We start from the raw sequence: 16,677 nt of genomic DNA on the forward strand, positions 1-16,677 counted from the left end.
TAAAACATTTTCTATATCCACAAAATAACCATTTCTCTCAAATATTGTTCACAAATCTGAAAAAATCTGTGATAGTGAGCACTTCTCCTTTGCCGAGATAATCCATCCCACCTCACAGGTGTGGCATATCAAGATGCTGATTAGACAGCATGATTATTGCACAGGTGTGCCTTAGGCTGGCCACAATAAAAGGCCACTCTGAAACGTGCAGTTTTGCTTTATTGGGGGGGGTCTGGGGGGGTCCGAAAACCCTAGGGTTAAACCCTGACCCTAACATGTCACCCATCTCCTTCGCATAGAGTTGATCAGGTTGTTGATTGTGGCCTGTGGAATGTTGGTCCACTCCTCTTCAATGGCTGTGTGAAGTTGCTGGATATTGGCAGGAACTGGAACACGCTGTCGTATACGCCGATCCAGAGCATCCCAAACATGCTCAATGGGTGACATGTTAGCGTTAGGGTTAGTGTTAGGGTTAGGGTTTAACCCTAGGGTTTTCGGACCCCCCCTGACCCCCCCAAATAAAGCAAAACTGCACGTTTCAGAGTGGCCTTTTATTGCGGCCAGGCTAAGGCACACCTGTGCAATAATCATGCTGTCTAATCAGCATCTTGATATGCCACACCTGTGAGGTGGGATGGATTATCTCGGCAAAGGACAGGTGCTCACTATCACAGATTTTTTCAGATTTGTGAACAATATTTGAGAGAAGTGATTATTTTGTGTATATAGAAAATGTTTTAGATCTTTGAGTTCATCTCATGAAAAATGGGAGCAAAAACAAAAGTGTTGCATTTACATTTTTGTTCAGTGTATATCAGGCGTCACCAGCGAGCCACAATTTGTATCTTTGAGCGAAATATCAACAATCAAACAGCCATGGTCTTTTACATTTTGAGCACATTTTAGCATGCTAAACTAAAATAGCTAACAGTAGACTTGATTTGCATCTTCATTTTGAGCATTAGCATTTAGCTCAAAGCACGAGCTGTGCCGTCTCACTGAACTGCCAGCGAGGCTGTCAACTCTTTGTCTTGTTTTTATTGTTTACTGCTTTAATTTGTGAAGCTTGTTCTAAAAAAGCAAGAGTGTGCTCAGTCTGTAAATCTAAATGACCTTGGGCATGAAGCTATCAGCTGGAACACCCTTCAACATAAATCAGCCATCCCAGTGTGTGGTCGGACACACACACACACACACACACACACACACACACACACACACACACACACACACACACACACACACACACACACACACACACACACACACACACACACACACACACACACACACACACACACACACACACACACACACACACACACACACACACACACACACACACACACACACACACACACACACTTAAGGATGGCTCAGCCTGATAATAGCCTGTGAGACTTGTACCCTTTGTTGTTTAATATGATATATAATGTGGTACCGAGGTGTGATATTTCTTTTATGGCTGAAAACTAAAGATGAAAATACTTGATTAGAATTGTAATGTGGTGGATTTCACCTACTCTGGTATAGATACCTTAGCTCCTGACTTTATATGCAGAGATATCCATGCAAAAAACTTTGGTTGTGAACGCTTTATAAGAACTCAACCTTGCAATAATAAAATGTTCTTATTAATGATTTCCTTTCATTTATCGACAATAACTTAAGGCATAATTCAAACCTATGTAGCATATGGCCCTAAAATAAATACTGCTGTGAAATGTAGTTGTAAAAGTATCACGTTGCATAAGTTGACATTTTACAATGGAAATGGATATGTGCGATTATGTCCTAATAATAGTACTAAAGAATGGTACTTGAGTAAATGTGCAAAGTTATTTTCACAGTGGCTGTTTGAGCTAAATGCTGACGTTAGCATGCTAAGCTGATGTCTGATTCCCATGCTCGCTGTCTTAGAAGAGCCTGCTAGCATGCTGACAATCGCAAAATGGCACTAAAATAAACACTGTTTTGTCTGAATGTCATTCGTTTTGCAGCCATCAACAAAACAGACATAATTTCCATCAAGTTCTGTGAATCTTTAAAATAATCTTTTACATTATAAAGCCGATTTATATTTAAAAATGTCTATGTTGCAAATGTATAGATAGACACACACATCATGGTAAAACGTCTCTTTCTTGTCTTTTCTGTTTAGGACACTTCACTTCTCACTTCAGAACATTGTTTGGATGTGAGAGTATTATTTCCCAGCAGGCTGCAGCTGTCGTTGTACCTGTGACTCGCAGTCTGTCTGGTCCAATCACAGCCTGGTCGCCATCTGCAGTGAACAGCATGCTCTCCGTTTGGGAGTTAATGAGCACGTTTCGAGCTCGTCCCTGAGCCTCTCTTGGACCTGCAACAACAAAAACATCACAAATTACCTGAAGGGGATTTGGCAAAAGTACATGGAAATAAATCAATATCAAATCTCTATTTGTTTTCCTGTTTGGCTTTTCAAATCTGCCATGAATATAACGAAGTAGGTGTGCATGTGTGGAAATACCTTATAAAAAGAAAATGTGTAGCTAGAGAATTTGTAAGAAATTATCAGTAATATAAAAAATAAAGTGACAAATATCTGAGGTGATTTGATTGTAACTCTCACGAAATGTGCTTTTTTAATAAATGTTTACATGGACTGGCCCCCCCCCCTCCCCCCTTCCTTAGGGGAATTCATCCACAGAAAACACACCGGACGCTGCACTAGGTCAGAAACCAGAGGAGACTGTGAAGTCCACCGTAGACGGACCACTTTTGTACAAAATGTCCTCTCCATTAAAGGCAGCTCTTTCTGGAATAGCCTCCCGACTGAGATACGGGATTGTCCCACTCTCAATATTTTCAAAAGTCAACTCAAAGAATGGTTGAGAAACAAACAGACGTGCAATCACCGCTAAATGCACTTTAACTGAGGGGTATCTCCTCTTGCACTTTATGTAGCTCTTGTATCTCCACTTGCACTTTACATGTCGTAGCTGCTATATTGTATTACCATGTCATAAATAATTGTATGCTGCTCTTGCTCTCTTGCACTTTTTGCATAACATGTATTTTGTTTTTGCTCTGTTTGTCAAATATAATTTTCTTAAATGTTTTATGTGAGGGACTGCGGATGGAAATTAGAAAAGCTAAATCTGGCACTGTTACGCTTGAGACATTTGAATGTTGTTAGTGTGCATTGTCCCTGCCAAATAAATGATTAAATAAAAAAATAAAAAAATCTAAAGCAGGTGGATTAACCAGAGAGATATTAACTCGCTGAAGCACCTACAACTGTGAACCTGCATGTAATCTTCTCTAACAAGCATTTCGTTTTCATCCACAGAGGCTGAGGGGATGCTTTTTACGGCTTAATGATCAAGGACACATAACGGCGCTGTGGAACAAGGCAATTAGTCTGGTCATTTGTTGGCCTTTTAGTTATGACAAAACACCCCAACGTAACTGTAAAAAGACGTGCAAATATGATCCTCCGCAGGCCTCGGGTCCCTCTGTGTAATGCAGAACGACCCAGAAGCAGTGGCACAGAGAGGAACGTTGCATTTAATGGATTTTAAATGGAAATCAAAGAGATTATAAATGGAAAGACGGCTTCTTGTCACTGTTAATGTTGGATAAGGAATCGCTGCAGGACAAGTGCATGAATGGCTTTACTATTGCCCTCATACATCAATGAGATACTTTGTTATGCATGCTCTGTGTGCCTATACATGTGTCCTCTCTCTTACCCACTGATATCCTCCCCGTGACATTACCATCTTCATTTCGGGCATTAAGGGAAACACTTTCCGACGAGTGCACTAGAAGTGAAGTGTCCTAAAAAAGACAAGAAAAAGCCATTTTACCATGCTGTGTCTATGCAACTGATTTGAAAAACAGCCGTATAATGTGAAAGAACATTTTGAAGATTCACAGAACTTGATGGGAATGATGTCAGGATTGTTTATGAACAAACGGCTGCAAAATGAATGACATTCAGGCACAGCAGTATTTATTTCAGTCAGTGCCATTTCAGTAAATGTTAGCAATCCACAGTAGCAAGCACAAAATCTGCAAAACATCCATTAGCATTTACTTCAAAATGCCACTGTGCGTAGTGCTAGTGGTGGAAAGTAACTACGTAAGTACTATTATGACATAGTTGTATTTTACTTCATCCACTTTATCCATTTTATGCTACTTAAGTTAAAATATGTACTTTTGCTACATTCATTGAGTACGTCCACACAGCAGCTTTGAAAAAATCTTGAAAATCTTGGAGCTGGGTGTGTCTGAGAGCTTGGGGATTTTTCGTGAGCAACGCGACCGACAACCAATCACATGAATCTCCCGTCCCCGGCATACAAAGCAAAAAACCCTGGGGATTTTATGCGAGCAATATATATATATATATATATATATATATATATATTAGTGGTGGGCCGTTATCGGCGTTAACGTGCTGCGTTAATAAATAAAAAAATCGCCGTTAATCTATTCTCAAAGTTGGGTTGGGAGCTGGGTCTATACTACGCAAGCGATGATGACTTTCACCTTGATAATTTAGCGCGGATGTATACCTAGCCGAATTGCACTGTAGGGGGCGAGATCGAGTCTTTGACCTGTGTTTCTTCTACTGTCTATGGATCTGACCCCGGTCAAATCAGCCACATTAAACGTGACATGCTAACATGGATACATCAGGTATGAAGCCGCCGGGTTTGCTTCAGGGGAAATTTATTTTTAAGAAGCTTCCCGATGGAAACCTTGACAAAAATAAGGTTGTTTGCACCTTGTGCAATGCGGAATTAGTTTACTGTAGGAGTTCATCCAGTCTCAAGTACCACCTAAACGCAAAGCATCCCTTAGCTAATGCGGAAGATGCCGGGCCAAGCACTTATGTAGCGCGGGGGAAGACTCGTCGTCAAACAACTATGTTTGAGTGCAACCGAGGCAAGCCCGTCAGCACAGCTCTATCAGCCAAGCTAACTAGTCTCCTCGCTCAGTGGATTGCCACCAGCTGCAGGCCCATTAGCGTGGTTGAAGATGACGGGCTCGAGTTTGTTCTCCAGGCGGCCACAGGTGACCCATCTTACAAACTACCTGCGAGGCGAACTATCATGAGGAGAATACATGACCAGCACGCAGAAGAGAAAGCTACGAAAGTTGAGAAGATGGTAGAGGCGAGGTCTGTAGCACTGACTGGGGACCATTGGACGTCCGTTAACAACGACAACTACCTCGGCGTTACAGTACACCTCATCGATGCTAGCTGGGAACTTCACTCCTTCGCTTTAGGTATGCTACGTTATGTCATTTTAAATTACATAATTTAATTTCGTAGCCTTTTAATTACCACCACGTTATGTTTGCTTCTTGATAATTGCTAGTTGTTTACTACTAGTAGTGAAATTATTCTAATTTACTTTGTCTGTCCGTTAGGTGTGATGAAAACAGAGGAGCGTCACTTTGCAGAAGCGTGTGCAAGGCAGTTCCTCGACGTCGCTAATCAGTGGGGGATAACTGACAAAATAAGCACTATTGGAACAGATAGCACTCCTAATATGGTGGCAGCAGGGAGGATACTTCCATTCGAGCACTTGCCCTGTGTTGCGCATGTTGTACAGAGAGCTATTGCAATGTCACTTCGGGAAGGTGGTTTTGATGGTGCACTGGCCAAGTGCCGTAAAGTGGTCGGACATTTCAAACACAGTCCGGCCAACTCAGACGAGCTAAATGTCCAACAATCCTCCCTTGGACAAGTTAAGGAGTCACTCGTGCAAGATGTTCCAACACGTTGGAATTCCACTCTTGAGATGATAAAGCGCGTGAGGCGCAACAGAGACGCACTGCACACAACGCTGTCGCTGCAGAAGCACAACCTGGCCCTCCCAAAAAATGTGGATTATGAGAAGTTGGCAAAACTAGAGAAACTGCTGGAGCCATGCAGGTATGGTCTACAAAGATAGTGTGTTCATGAATTGGCATACAAGTTTTTAAATGTCACTTTGTATGTAAGAAACACCTGCCCTTAACTGTGTAATCTGAGTTAAATTAATCTGTCACTAATAATTTTTTGCTGTGTTTGTGTCTGTCTGTCTGTCTGTCTGTCTGTCTGTCTGTCTGTAGGTACATCACTGAGCTCCTTGGTGGAGATAAGTATGTATCCTGCTCTGTGGTTCTACCTGCCCTGTGCCACCTCCAGCATGCGATGAACATCTCAGATGATGATCCTGCCTATATTGTGCGATTCGAGGCTGCCTTCATCAAGGACCTCAACCAGCGGAGGGAGAAAATAAACCTGGAATGGCTTAAGGTATGTCAGAGTGACCAGAAGATAACTACATTGTATGACCATAATAGACTGTAAAGCCAGATGAATAAGTCATGAAGAAATATGGAGGTTGGATTTGGAAAGTGACATTTTCATCAATCAATAATTATTATTTTTTATTCATCAAAGGTGGCGACTCCTCTAGATCCACGATTTAAGGACCTCAAGTGCTTGCCCAGAGCAGAGAGGGAGCCAGTGTGGGCAAAGCTAAGTGCGTTGATGAAGGGAGAAGAACCTGCTCTGCAGCCACTCAGGGAGGAGAACCCTGAGCCACCAAAGAAGAAAACAGCCCTGCTACTGATGGGATCCGACTCAGAATCAGATGAGGAGACACCAGAAGATACTACAGTGGAGAGGTACAAGGTAGAGCCCAGTGCCAGTCTAGATCAGTGTCCACTGAAGTGGTGGTCGGAGCACACTGCTGTCTATGGTAAGATGGCCCAAATTGCCCGTAAATACTTGGGGACTCCTGCCACAACTGTCCCATGCAAGAGACTTTTTCTTTAGCAGGCCATATTGTGCAGAAGAGGAGAGCTTGTTTGTCACCAGAAAATGTGAACAAACTGGTCTGCCTGAGTGACTGGTGGAAGAAGGAGAAATAGAGCTTTGACTGACACAAAGCTACTGACTGTAAACAGTTCATTACAACCTGTTATATAGGCCTACTGTTCAACAAAAAATAAACAGTTCATAAACACAAGTACATCTCATTGTCATTGATTTATTTTCATCACCAATTATCATAGAACAGCTTTCTCAAGCAGTTTGTGATGCATTTTGGAAACTGGAGATGAGCCCCTGGTCTAATGCACCACCTGGCTTGAGAAACCCGTTCTCAAAGACTTACTTTTAGTCATTATTTGGGTAGCACACATATTCTGAATGCCTTCGGCAGAATTCAAATGAGCCATTTTAATCTAGATTAATTCCAAGAATACAGTGAGATTAATCTAGATAAAAAAAAATAATCTATGCCCACCACTAATATATATATATATATAAACTCCCCAAACAGGCGAAAACCTACCAGTTTCACCCACTGTCTCTGCTACCTCCCTCCATGCCTGGTTCCTCCGGTTTGTATCCCGGTAAATAGTTCTGGTCGTAAAGAACCGGGTGATTTGCTACAGTAATTTCTCGTTTGGAATATGAGGAAATGAACTGCGGTCTGGCTCTCCCAGCTTGGACGCGGTTTGATTGGCTACTATGGCTAGCGCTTGTACTGTCAGATTTGCATAAACGGGATTTGATTGGCTGACGCTTCCAGCTCAGCTTCAAAAGTTGAACATTGCTAAACTTTTGAATCCTGAAAATCCTGTAAATCCTGTAAATCTTCGCTTCGCTTCCCCACAATGCAGTTCGGCGAAAAGCGAGGCAAAGTGACATCACTCCCATTCAAAGTCAATGGGCAGAGAAGCGTTGGAAACGTTGGAAGATTTTTTTAAAGATGCTGTGTGGACGTACCGTTACGTTTGACGTATACAACATATTTTATGATATATTATATGACACAAAAATACAACCCAGTATTTTCTAAGTTGACAAACTACAACAATAAAATGCTATTTGTGGTAAAAACAAACATATATAAGAATATCATTTTGTGAAAGGAGTCTTTCTGCTTATTGAGTACTTTTACTTTTGATACTGTATGTACGTCTAGCTGATATTCTACTAAAGTAACATTTTGCATTCAGAACTTTTACTTGTGATGAAATATTTTCAGACGAACGTATTTCTACTTTTAACTTAAGTAAACGATCTGAGTACTTCCTCCACCTCTTTGTAAACTATGCCTTTTTAGAAAGTGATGTACACAAATCTGATTCAAAGGGATTGAGTGAGACAAAGTCATTGATGTTGAAATGAGGCCGCCTCAGCAGTAAACCACCACTGTTTCCCTGCAGCTGTATGGCGGAGAAGTTTACAGAAATGATGTAAGAATGTAACTTTCATTTGAAAAGCCAATACGGTGGCTCACCAAATCTCATTACGCACCCATAGAATACATTAGAGAAAGTGTCCGTCCATGAATGAGGAATACATTACCTTTTTAATGAGGTGCACAAGGAAAAACAATGGTTAAAGAAAATGCTGCTATGAGCAAGAAAAGCCATAACTTGTAAACAACTGCAGCAAAGTGTTCCCATCTGCTGCGTGCAGGCGAGCCATAAACTGCTTTCCACTGCAAATATCTGAGGTTAATGGAGAGCTCGCTGCTCCACAACGCGGCCAAATCCAGTTTGTTCCTTTGACACATCTCACAGAAAAAGTCTGAAATATGCAATTCACTCACTGCAGCTGGATGAAATGTGCTCGAGTGTCTGCAAGAAATTAGATTGAGATGCTGACAGGCAGTGGTGGAAGAAGAACTAATATCAAGTTTCTTAAAGGTCACCTATCATGCTATTCTTAGACAATAGCATAGGTCTCAGATATATATAAAAAACATGTCTATGAAGTGTTTTGCTCAAAATACCAAACAGATCACCCATTCTAGCTATGCCTCATATCCCTCTATTTCACTTCCTGTTTCAAAAGTGCTGATTTGGGTATAAAGCTTTAAAAAAAAAAAAAGGAGGGGGCTGATCTCATGCAGGACCCGGCAGCTACTGTCTAAACTAAATATTGCCGTGATGAAACGCCATATCATGGATTATCTCTGAAACAGTACCACAAGGTGAGTTCCTTTTTATTTCCTGCTTCTTCACACACATGCTCTCCAGTACAGGTTAGCTCTGAGTGTTAGCGATGCTAATGCAAACACCGACCATATTACGTCCAAAACAGTCGGGCATTGTTTCTGATAGCAACTTTCTGATAGGCCCGTGGGTCCACATTTCAGATATTACGTCATATCGGACGCAAATCTGGATCAGCTCCGTTGTAGGACCGTTTTTAGAGATTTGGGTACGGGGGAAAAGAGAGAGGGTTTTATTTTCTGACGCTGCGTGAGTTCCCCGACACACCGGGGACACATGTTTATGTATAAAAGACATCAAAAAGTGCATTTTGCATGATAGGTCCCCTTTAAGTAAAAGTTATGTAGAAATACTCTTTTAAAGTAAAAGTGTCACATTAAAAGTGTTACTATTAAAAGTACAAAAGTATAAGCATCAATATATACTTAATTGACACTATTCGTTCACAGGGTGCAGCTTAATGTGCGTTCCCAATATGGCACATAAAAACAAATGAACAGTTAAGAAGAAATTCATTTCTGGTCACATGTTAAAACCATTTTGCACATGGAATAAAAGAAAGTTAAATAAGATAATTAAATATATATATATATAATTAATTAATTAAAAAAATTATAATAATACAATAGATCATAAATTATTCTACTGCTGATAATAACACAAAATAAAATAGAATAAATAATTATAATAATAATAACAACTTTTACTTCCAGGTATTCTAATCCTTAATAATAATTTGTTATAATTTATTCTATTTTATTTTCGTATTTAATATGAACCAGCAAGGTAACTCATTTGGTAAAATAAATGTAGTGTAGTAAAAAGTACAATATTTTCTTCCAAATTGTAGTGGATTAGGATTAAGAAGTAGCAATAAATGGAAAGAACAAGTACCTCAAAAATATACGTTACTTAAGTAAATGAACTTCTCCATCACGGCTTTCAATCTAAAGTTTGGTAAACAGTGAGATGATTAGTGGCCGGTCTGTCACACCACTTAACTGAGCAAGCAGAAGTGTGAGTGAGCTCAGAGGAAGAGGGAGGAAAGCAGAAGGTAGACGGAGGAGGAATGATAGATGATGATGGACAGCAGAGTGAAGAGGAATGTGGGAAGAAGAGCAAGAACAGTGTGTTCCTGATTATCTTACTTCTCTGGAGTGGATCTCCTGAGCGTAGACGGGGAAGAGAAACTCTGACTCGCCCTCCTCCAGCTTGACCCCCTCTGAGTTCACTTGCAGGAGTCCCATCCCATCCTACAGGTGGAATAAAAACACACACACACGTTTTCAAGATGGAGTAAGGCAGGTTTAACGGAGGAGTCTTAACTGTACATCAACTGTAAGGTAAGAATCCAAAGTATGACAAGTTAGAAATTAAGATTTGGGAAACACACCCAGCAAAGTTTTACTGTATAATTAAACCAGCCAGTAGATTTTAGTTCCGTTTGTGCATTTGCGTGCGCGTGTGCGTGCGTGCGGGGAGGTTTTGTCGTGTCCCTTTCATCTGCTTCTACATAAATCCATGGATGGCATCTGGATTTAAGAAAGCTAGCAAGACTCATAAACACAAAACCATCAGCTCTTCTACTGCTGATAATAATACCAAATAAAATAAAATAAATATATACATTCATAATATATATATATATATATATATATATATATATATATATATATATATATATATATATATATATATATATATATATATATATATATATATATAAACATACATAAATAATAGCATTAAAAAAATATAACTTAAAGTATAGGTTTTATTGCTGATAATAATAACAAAACAACAAATAAAAATTAAAATAATGAAATAAAAAAATGAATAATTCAATTAATAATATTAGGGAGTGTTATTGAAATGAACATTTTAAATAAATAATAATAAAATAATAATATCAAGCAGTGTCAAAGGGTCAATAATATGTATGCACATCAACACTATGAAGGGACAATGATTACTGACATAACACTGAATATATTGATTGATTGATTGATTGATTCATTCATTTTATTTCGAACAAGTAAAATAAATAATTACAAAACAAAACAAATGATGCAGTGCATAGTCATGTAGGAGAAATCAAAACAAAAAATGACATTTACAACAACAACAACAGCATTAGCAACATAAACAGTCCCACATATAGTGTTCAAAAAGGAGTGAGAAGAAGTATAATTTATTTAATCTCACCCCCTTGTCCCTAAATGATTTATTTATAATCTATAATCTGCAATAATTATGATGATTAATTATTATTATTATTAATCTGCTTTACCTGTTGATTGACACATATACATACATACACACATGCATACACATATATGCACATACACATACCTACAGTACATACTCACACATATACACATATATAAAGAGAAGCATGACGACAGGTGGGAAAGACAGGGGTAAAGCTTTCCCATCTGAAAACAAAGTGGCGATGGGAGCCAGCTTACCGTGTTGAACCACATCACCCTGAGGACCCAGATGGTGAGGGCGAAGTTCACCACCAGGATGATGATGAGCAGCAGGACGAACAGGTAGAGGCAGCGCTTCCTCCAGCCGTAGATCCCGATGTTGTAGACATTGTTGGGCACCGACCTGGGCGGGCTGCTGCCCTGGGTGGTGCTGACGTACTGCTCCCGCACCATCTGCTGGCTGATCACCACACAGAGGCACAAAAATGGGCAACACGTGTTAAAATAATAAACACAAAGTCCTTTAAAGGTCACCTATTATTCAAAATCATTTTCTTCATGTCTTTTCTACACAAACATGTGTCCCCTCTGTGGAAAGACATTCTGAAAGTTTCAGGAGAAAAGATTCTCTCTCTTTTTGTCCGATCCATTTATATAAAAACCTGTCTGAAAATGAGCTGATCAGATTTTGGCCACTTTATGATGTCATAACGATGTTCTGGCTTGTGTAACCATTAGCCAATCAGCAACCAAGGTAACCCCCCCACCTTATCATCTGAATCTCCTCCTAGAGCACCATTGAGTTCTTTTGAACCAAATATCTCTCAGAGGGGCGTGGGGAGGGGCTCCTTATTTTCATCTAAAGTAACAGACAGAGAATCAGCACTTTTGAAACAGGGCTGAAACAGAGGGGATTATGGGTAATGCTACAATTATCTGTTTGGTGTTTGGAGCCAAACACTTCAGAGACATGTTTTGTATATATCTGAGACCTGTATAATAGGGGACCTTTAATGCTGTTCAGACGTCTGACATTATGTAGTTTGATTACAGTGCAATACCTCATGGTACAAGTGTTTGTCCACTAAGTCAAAACTGCTCCACCAATGATATTGAAACTCATCCTTGAAACTCATACCATAATAACGTAACATTGTGTCTGAAATGAATACACATTTTCAGATGGTTTTGAGAACTAATTTAGACGTAAATGTGAATCAATATCTGAAATCAATAACCTAAAAGATGGTTGTCAACTAATCTTTTTATGGAGATGGATTTCCGCCATCTATCAAGCACACTGAATTCACTGTCTTAAGGTCAAGCCTTTACATATTGCTGCACAAGTACACACTGCCTATATGCAACTCTATACAATAGCTTGTTCAGTCACTGCACAGTATTTCATTCAGTAGCCTCGAGCACGTGCACAGAGCCAGTGGATATCTGGCTCAAAGCACCAATGGAAAACCTGATGTCATTTCCAGCAGTTTTTCAAGAAGGCAAAAAGGAAAATGCCACTTATTACAGCGGGGGCGGTTCTGTCTGACTACACAGCAGCAGGACATCACTGACGGAAAGCAAGGAGCCGAATGTTAGCTCATTTTAAACAGTAGTTTTCATTTTCATTGTTTGTATTCTATAAATTGACCAATCATAATTGAGTATTCATCTAATCCATGTATTGATCAACGTAATAACCAGAAGAGCTGCAGAAAGAGCTGCTTGAGCCAAGGCCTGAAGAAAATGCTGCAGATTGTAGGTTATACTCTAAAATACCCGGAAACAGGCAGACTTCAGCTCTCCTTAAGCAACAGCCTGCTTCGAATCTTCATCAATACTTTAGAGCGGCCACATCTAAACTTTATGGGAGAAGTTATCTGAACAACAGACATTTAGGATGCCTCAGCAGTGTTTTCTGAACCTGACAGCAGCCTGGCTGATTTACATATGGGACAGATGTTGCATCTTAATGCCACAGTTAAATGGGGTTTTCCATCATGTTAAAAGAGACACTTTTCAAACAAAAAAAAGTAATTATTTGACATTAACAGATGTTCAGCCAGGCACATCATCCTGCTGCTGCTGCTGTAACTCCCTGGTGATACAAGCAGAAAAGGGCAGACATACTCTGCATAGTTACACGCTGCAATGTTTCTGTAAATAATGAAGTAAAAAGGCCGCCCTCACAGCGAGAGGTAATGACAAAACCCAAAATGCGCTCGCTGCTGGAGCTCACTGAGGTCCGGGAGATAATAGGGGCCCAGAGTCTGCACAACTCGTTTCTTGGTGTTTTGCATTAAACAGCGAAGGAGACGTGTTGGCTTTAAAGGCTCAGAGTTTATCTTTGACTGGACCCGCCTCTCCACAGGACCTGTCACATGGCCCGCGAGCCACGCTGTGATGAATAGCCCTTACTTCATAAATTAAACAAATGAATATCGCCTGTAAACGAAAGAGGGAAAAAATGACTTTTCCGCAGGGAAGAGGAGATTGAAGGTTGATAAGTATGTGAGATGCTCACACTTCCCCCGCGTCTCTCCTCATTTATATTTATTAATCGTACTAGTGTGAGTCATGATGACAAATTGAATCTCAGAAAAGACACTGCAAATTATAACAAGGGTGTCTGGCATTGCCCGGCTAGTTCTATCCACATGGATTAAGTGAGGTTTTATTTTGCATTTCTCCAATGATGCTCAAAAATATTTTTGTATTCACCTAGTCTGTTAAAGAGGACTTAGTCTGCTCATTTACAGGTTCATATGTGTATGTAGTGTCTCCACTGTGACACGTCTCAATGCTTTAATGTTCAAAAAGCTCTTTATTTTCCTCATACTTCCTGTGCTGCAGCACCTCTTTTCACCCTCTGTCTGAAACCAGAGCCCAGTCTGCTCTGATTGGTTAGCTGCCCGCTCTGTTGTGATTAGTCCACCGCTTAGATGTAGCCTATCACATATACTGTGTTGGGGCTCTAGCCAATAGAAGTGCGAGTGTGATGTCACTATGTTACTGAAGAAAAAGAAGGAGTCCAATTGAAGTGTTGCAGGCAGGGGGGGGGGAGAGAAACTCCCACTCGAGGAAACACAGGGATTTTAGCCTTTGCAGACCATTGACATGCACACAAACCTATAGCACACACTGTAGGAAAGGGAAAACCCCCCAAAAGCCTTTAAATTGATTCCAATATCCTCCCTCTCTTTCCAACCGCAACTACAGATTAATTTATGAAGCAGATCAGCCAACTGTGTCCTTTGGGCAAACGAGCAAAGAGCTGTTCATTATGCCGTTAATGAATTTGATCTAACCCAGTCTAATGACTTTAAATATAGGCATTAAGAGGCTTCTGTACTTCAGGGGGAAGCAGCTCTGAGGGTGGATCTTTTAAAAGGCGTCTTCCAGCTCCGGTTTCGGTGTTACCACAGACTGCTCCTTCCATAGCAACCCAAATAAACAGGGCCTGCACAGTGGCTGTTAAGGAGCCAGGAATGCTCAGTTTATGATCGGAAATACAGTCTGTCCTTTAGAGAGGCAATCGTTTTCATGATATTGCTTTTTTAAGGTGGATTAGAAGACACTTGGTAAAGATGTAATCAGGATACAAAAAAAGTTACTATACTACCTTACAGTTACATGAAAAGAGATTACTGTTACATTTACAATGTTAGTAAAAAACCGCCTACTGCCTGAATCTGATTCATGGTTTACACTTTCTTAGGATCGCTTGTCCTTTCTTTTTTATTCAGTAGGAGAACTTATATGTTTTTATTGCCTCCATTGGACTCCTTTGTTTACTTCCGGAACATAAGTCACCACGTAACTCAGTACGTGATAGGCTAATGTGGGACATCTCTAAGTGGTTTACCAATCACAACAGAGCGGGCAGCTAACCAATCAGAGCAGACTGGGCTCTGGTTTCAGACGGAGGGTGAAAAGAGGTGCTGCAGCAGAGGCAGTACGAGGGAAAAAATACCTTTTTGAACATTAAAGCATGGAGACATGTCACAGTAGAGGCACAAAATACAAATATTAACCTGAAAATTAGCAGAATATTTCCTCTTTAAACTGACGCTCCTATCCAGCTCTGACCTCTGGGTTACAGCAAGGGGTCGGTCAGCTAACTACTTGCCAACAACTATCATGGTCTAGCTGTTATTGAGAAACAAGTTTCTCCCTAAACCAAATGCTGTGCGTTTCAGTGAGTTAGAAAGGATAAAATACATCTCTGGAGGGACTTCACAGAGAAACACTCAACATGAGGAGCGATCATAAACTGAGCCCAAGTTTCTGTCTGTGTCTGGAGAGTAGCCGGCGTCATGACTCCACTCCGCTGTGATGCCTTAACTTCTAAAAATAGGGCACAGCATTGCGAACTAAATTTAAAACAGCAGCACAGGACACACACACACAACATAAGGTACAGCTAATGAAAGATAAGGCACTGGATTTGCTCATAACACACAACACAGTAAGGTGCTCTTCAGCTAAAGTTATTTTTGTATTTCAATATGTCTAACCATGTATGGTAAAACAAACGACAGCTGGCAGCACATTTTCCTAACTTCTTCTGTAAAGACTACAACACAAGGTGAGGTACAGAGAAAGAAAAAATATTTAGCAGTAGGTCAAAGGTTGCCATTGTAAAACATTATCTTATAAAGAGGGGAAACCCCCACAGAGTGTTAGAGAGCGAAAAGGCTCACCGTTTGTGTGATCAGGCGCAGCAGTCCTCGTCTTTTCTCCGCAGCAGTGAGCAGCAGAGCTGGTAGGAGCTGCAGTGTTTGAGTCGCTCACACGTCTGTCAGCCGCTCAACAGCTGCGAGCCATAAATCCAGATCAGAGAGAGCCTCGTGTGATCACCACGAGGCGGCGCTCCCACTCCCTCTCTCACACACACACGCACACGCACGCACGCACACACAGCTCTCTTAAATGTGCACACATTAGAGTATCATCAGAGTGTATGAGAGAGAAACAGAGGCGAGGGGGAGGAGAATTAACCATCACATTATATCCCGGCAATTATACAAATTACATGTATTGTATTTCCTTACAGTTCCATAAAGAAAGATGTGATCAGATCCCTAAAATAAGTGGATTACTTTCAGGGTAACAATGTTAGTAAAACCTAAGAAGAGCATTTAGTGTTTGTTGTAAAAGGATCATGTTATTTCTTCTTTGTAAACTGTACCAGTTCTGTAGGTTAATACGCTAAGTGTGAATATATTTGCCCACTGCCTGAATCTGCTTTATGGTTTCACTTTATTTGGTTCATGAGAAAAATAAAGAGCTTTTTGAACGATAAAGCATGGAGACATGTCACAGTAGAGGCTCAAACTACAAATATGATCCTGAAAATGAGCAGAATATGCTAATATATTACATTATATAGAATACAATCTCTGAGCAGAGGACACCTTTTTTATCGTAAATATCTTGGTCACAA

At 40.4% G+C, this 16,677-nt stretch overlaps 3 protein-coding genes across 3 annotated transcripts in view; 2 read left to right on the top strand and 1 right to left on the bottom strand.

Moving 5' to 3' along the window:
• The window catches only part of sgcg (sarcoglycan, gamma), a 19,592-nt gene extending 3,500 nt beyond the window's left edge, over positions 1-16,092 (bottom strand). Inside the window, 5 exon segments of the mRNA XM_079674363.1 lie at positions 2,240-2,359; positions 3,735-3,822; positions 10,170-10,274; positions 11,490-11,691; positions 15,935-16,092. Of these exon segments, the coding sequence (XP_079530489.1) occupies positions 2,240-2,359; positions 3,735-3,822; positions 10,170-10,274; positions 11,490-11,684 (508 nt within the window). The 5' untranslated portion in view covers positions 11,685-11,691; positions 15,935-16,092.
• On the top strand, positions 3,829-5,954 carry LOC307037298 (E3 SUMO-protein ligase ZBED1-like; the record flags this gene model as incomplete). Its single annotated transcript, XM_079678069.1, has 2 exons — positions 3,829-5,283; positions 5,428-5,954. The coding sequence occupies exons 1-2, from the start codon at positions 4,677-4,679 to the stop codon at positions 5,952-5,954; spliced, it is 1,134 nt and encodes a 377-aa protein (XP_079534195.1). The 5' UTR covers positions 3,829-4,676.
• LOC307037299 (E3 SUMO-protein ligase ZBED1-like) lies at positions 6,088-6,826 on the top strand (the record flags this gene model as incomplete). Its single annotated transcript, XM_079678070.1, has 2 exons — positions 6,088-6,301; positions 6,449-6,826. The coding sequence occupies exons 1-2, from the start codon at positions 6,197-6,199 to the stop codon at positions 6,824-6,826; spliced, it is 483 nt and encodes a 160-aa protein (XP_079534196.1). The 5' UTR covers positions 6,088-6,196.
• Positions 16,093-16,677: the final 585 nt, after the last annotated feature.

The sequence above is a fragment of the Notothenia rossii genome (genome assembly GCF_949606895.1).
Source record: "Notothenia rossii genome assembly, chromosome: 4".
In the NCBI taxonomy this organism is placed as follows: Eukaryota; Metazoa; Chordata; class Actinopteri; order Perciformes; family Nototheniidae; genus Notothenia; species Notothenia rossii.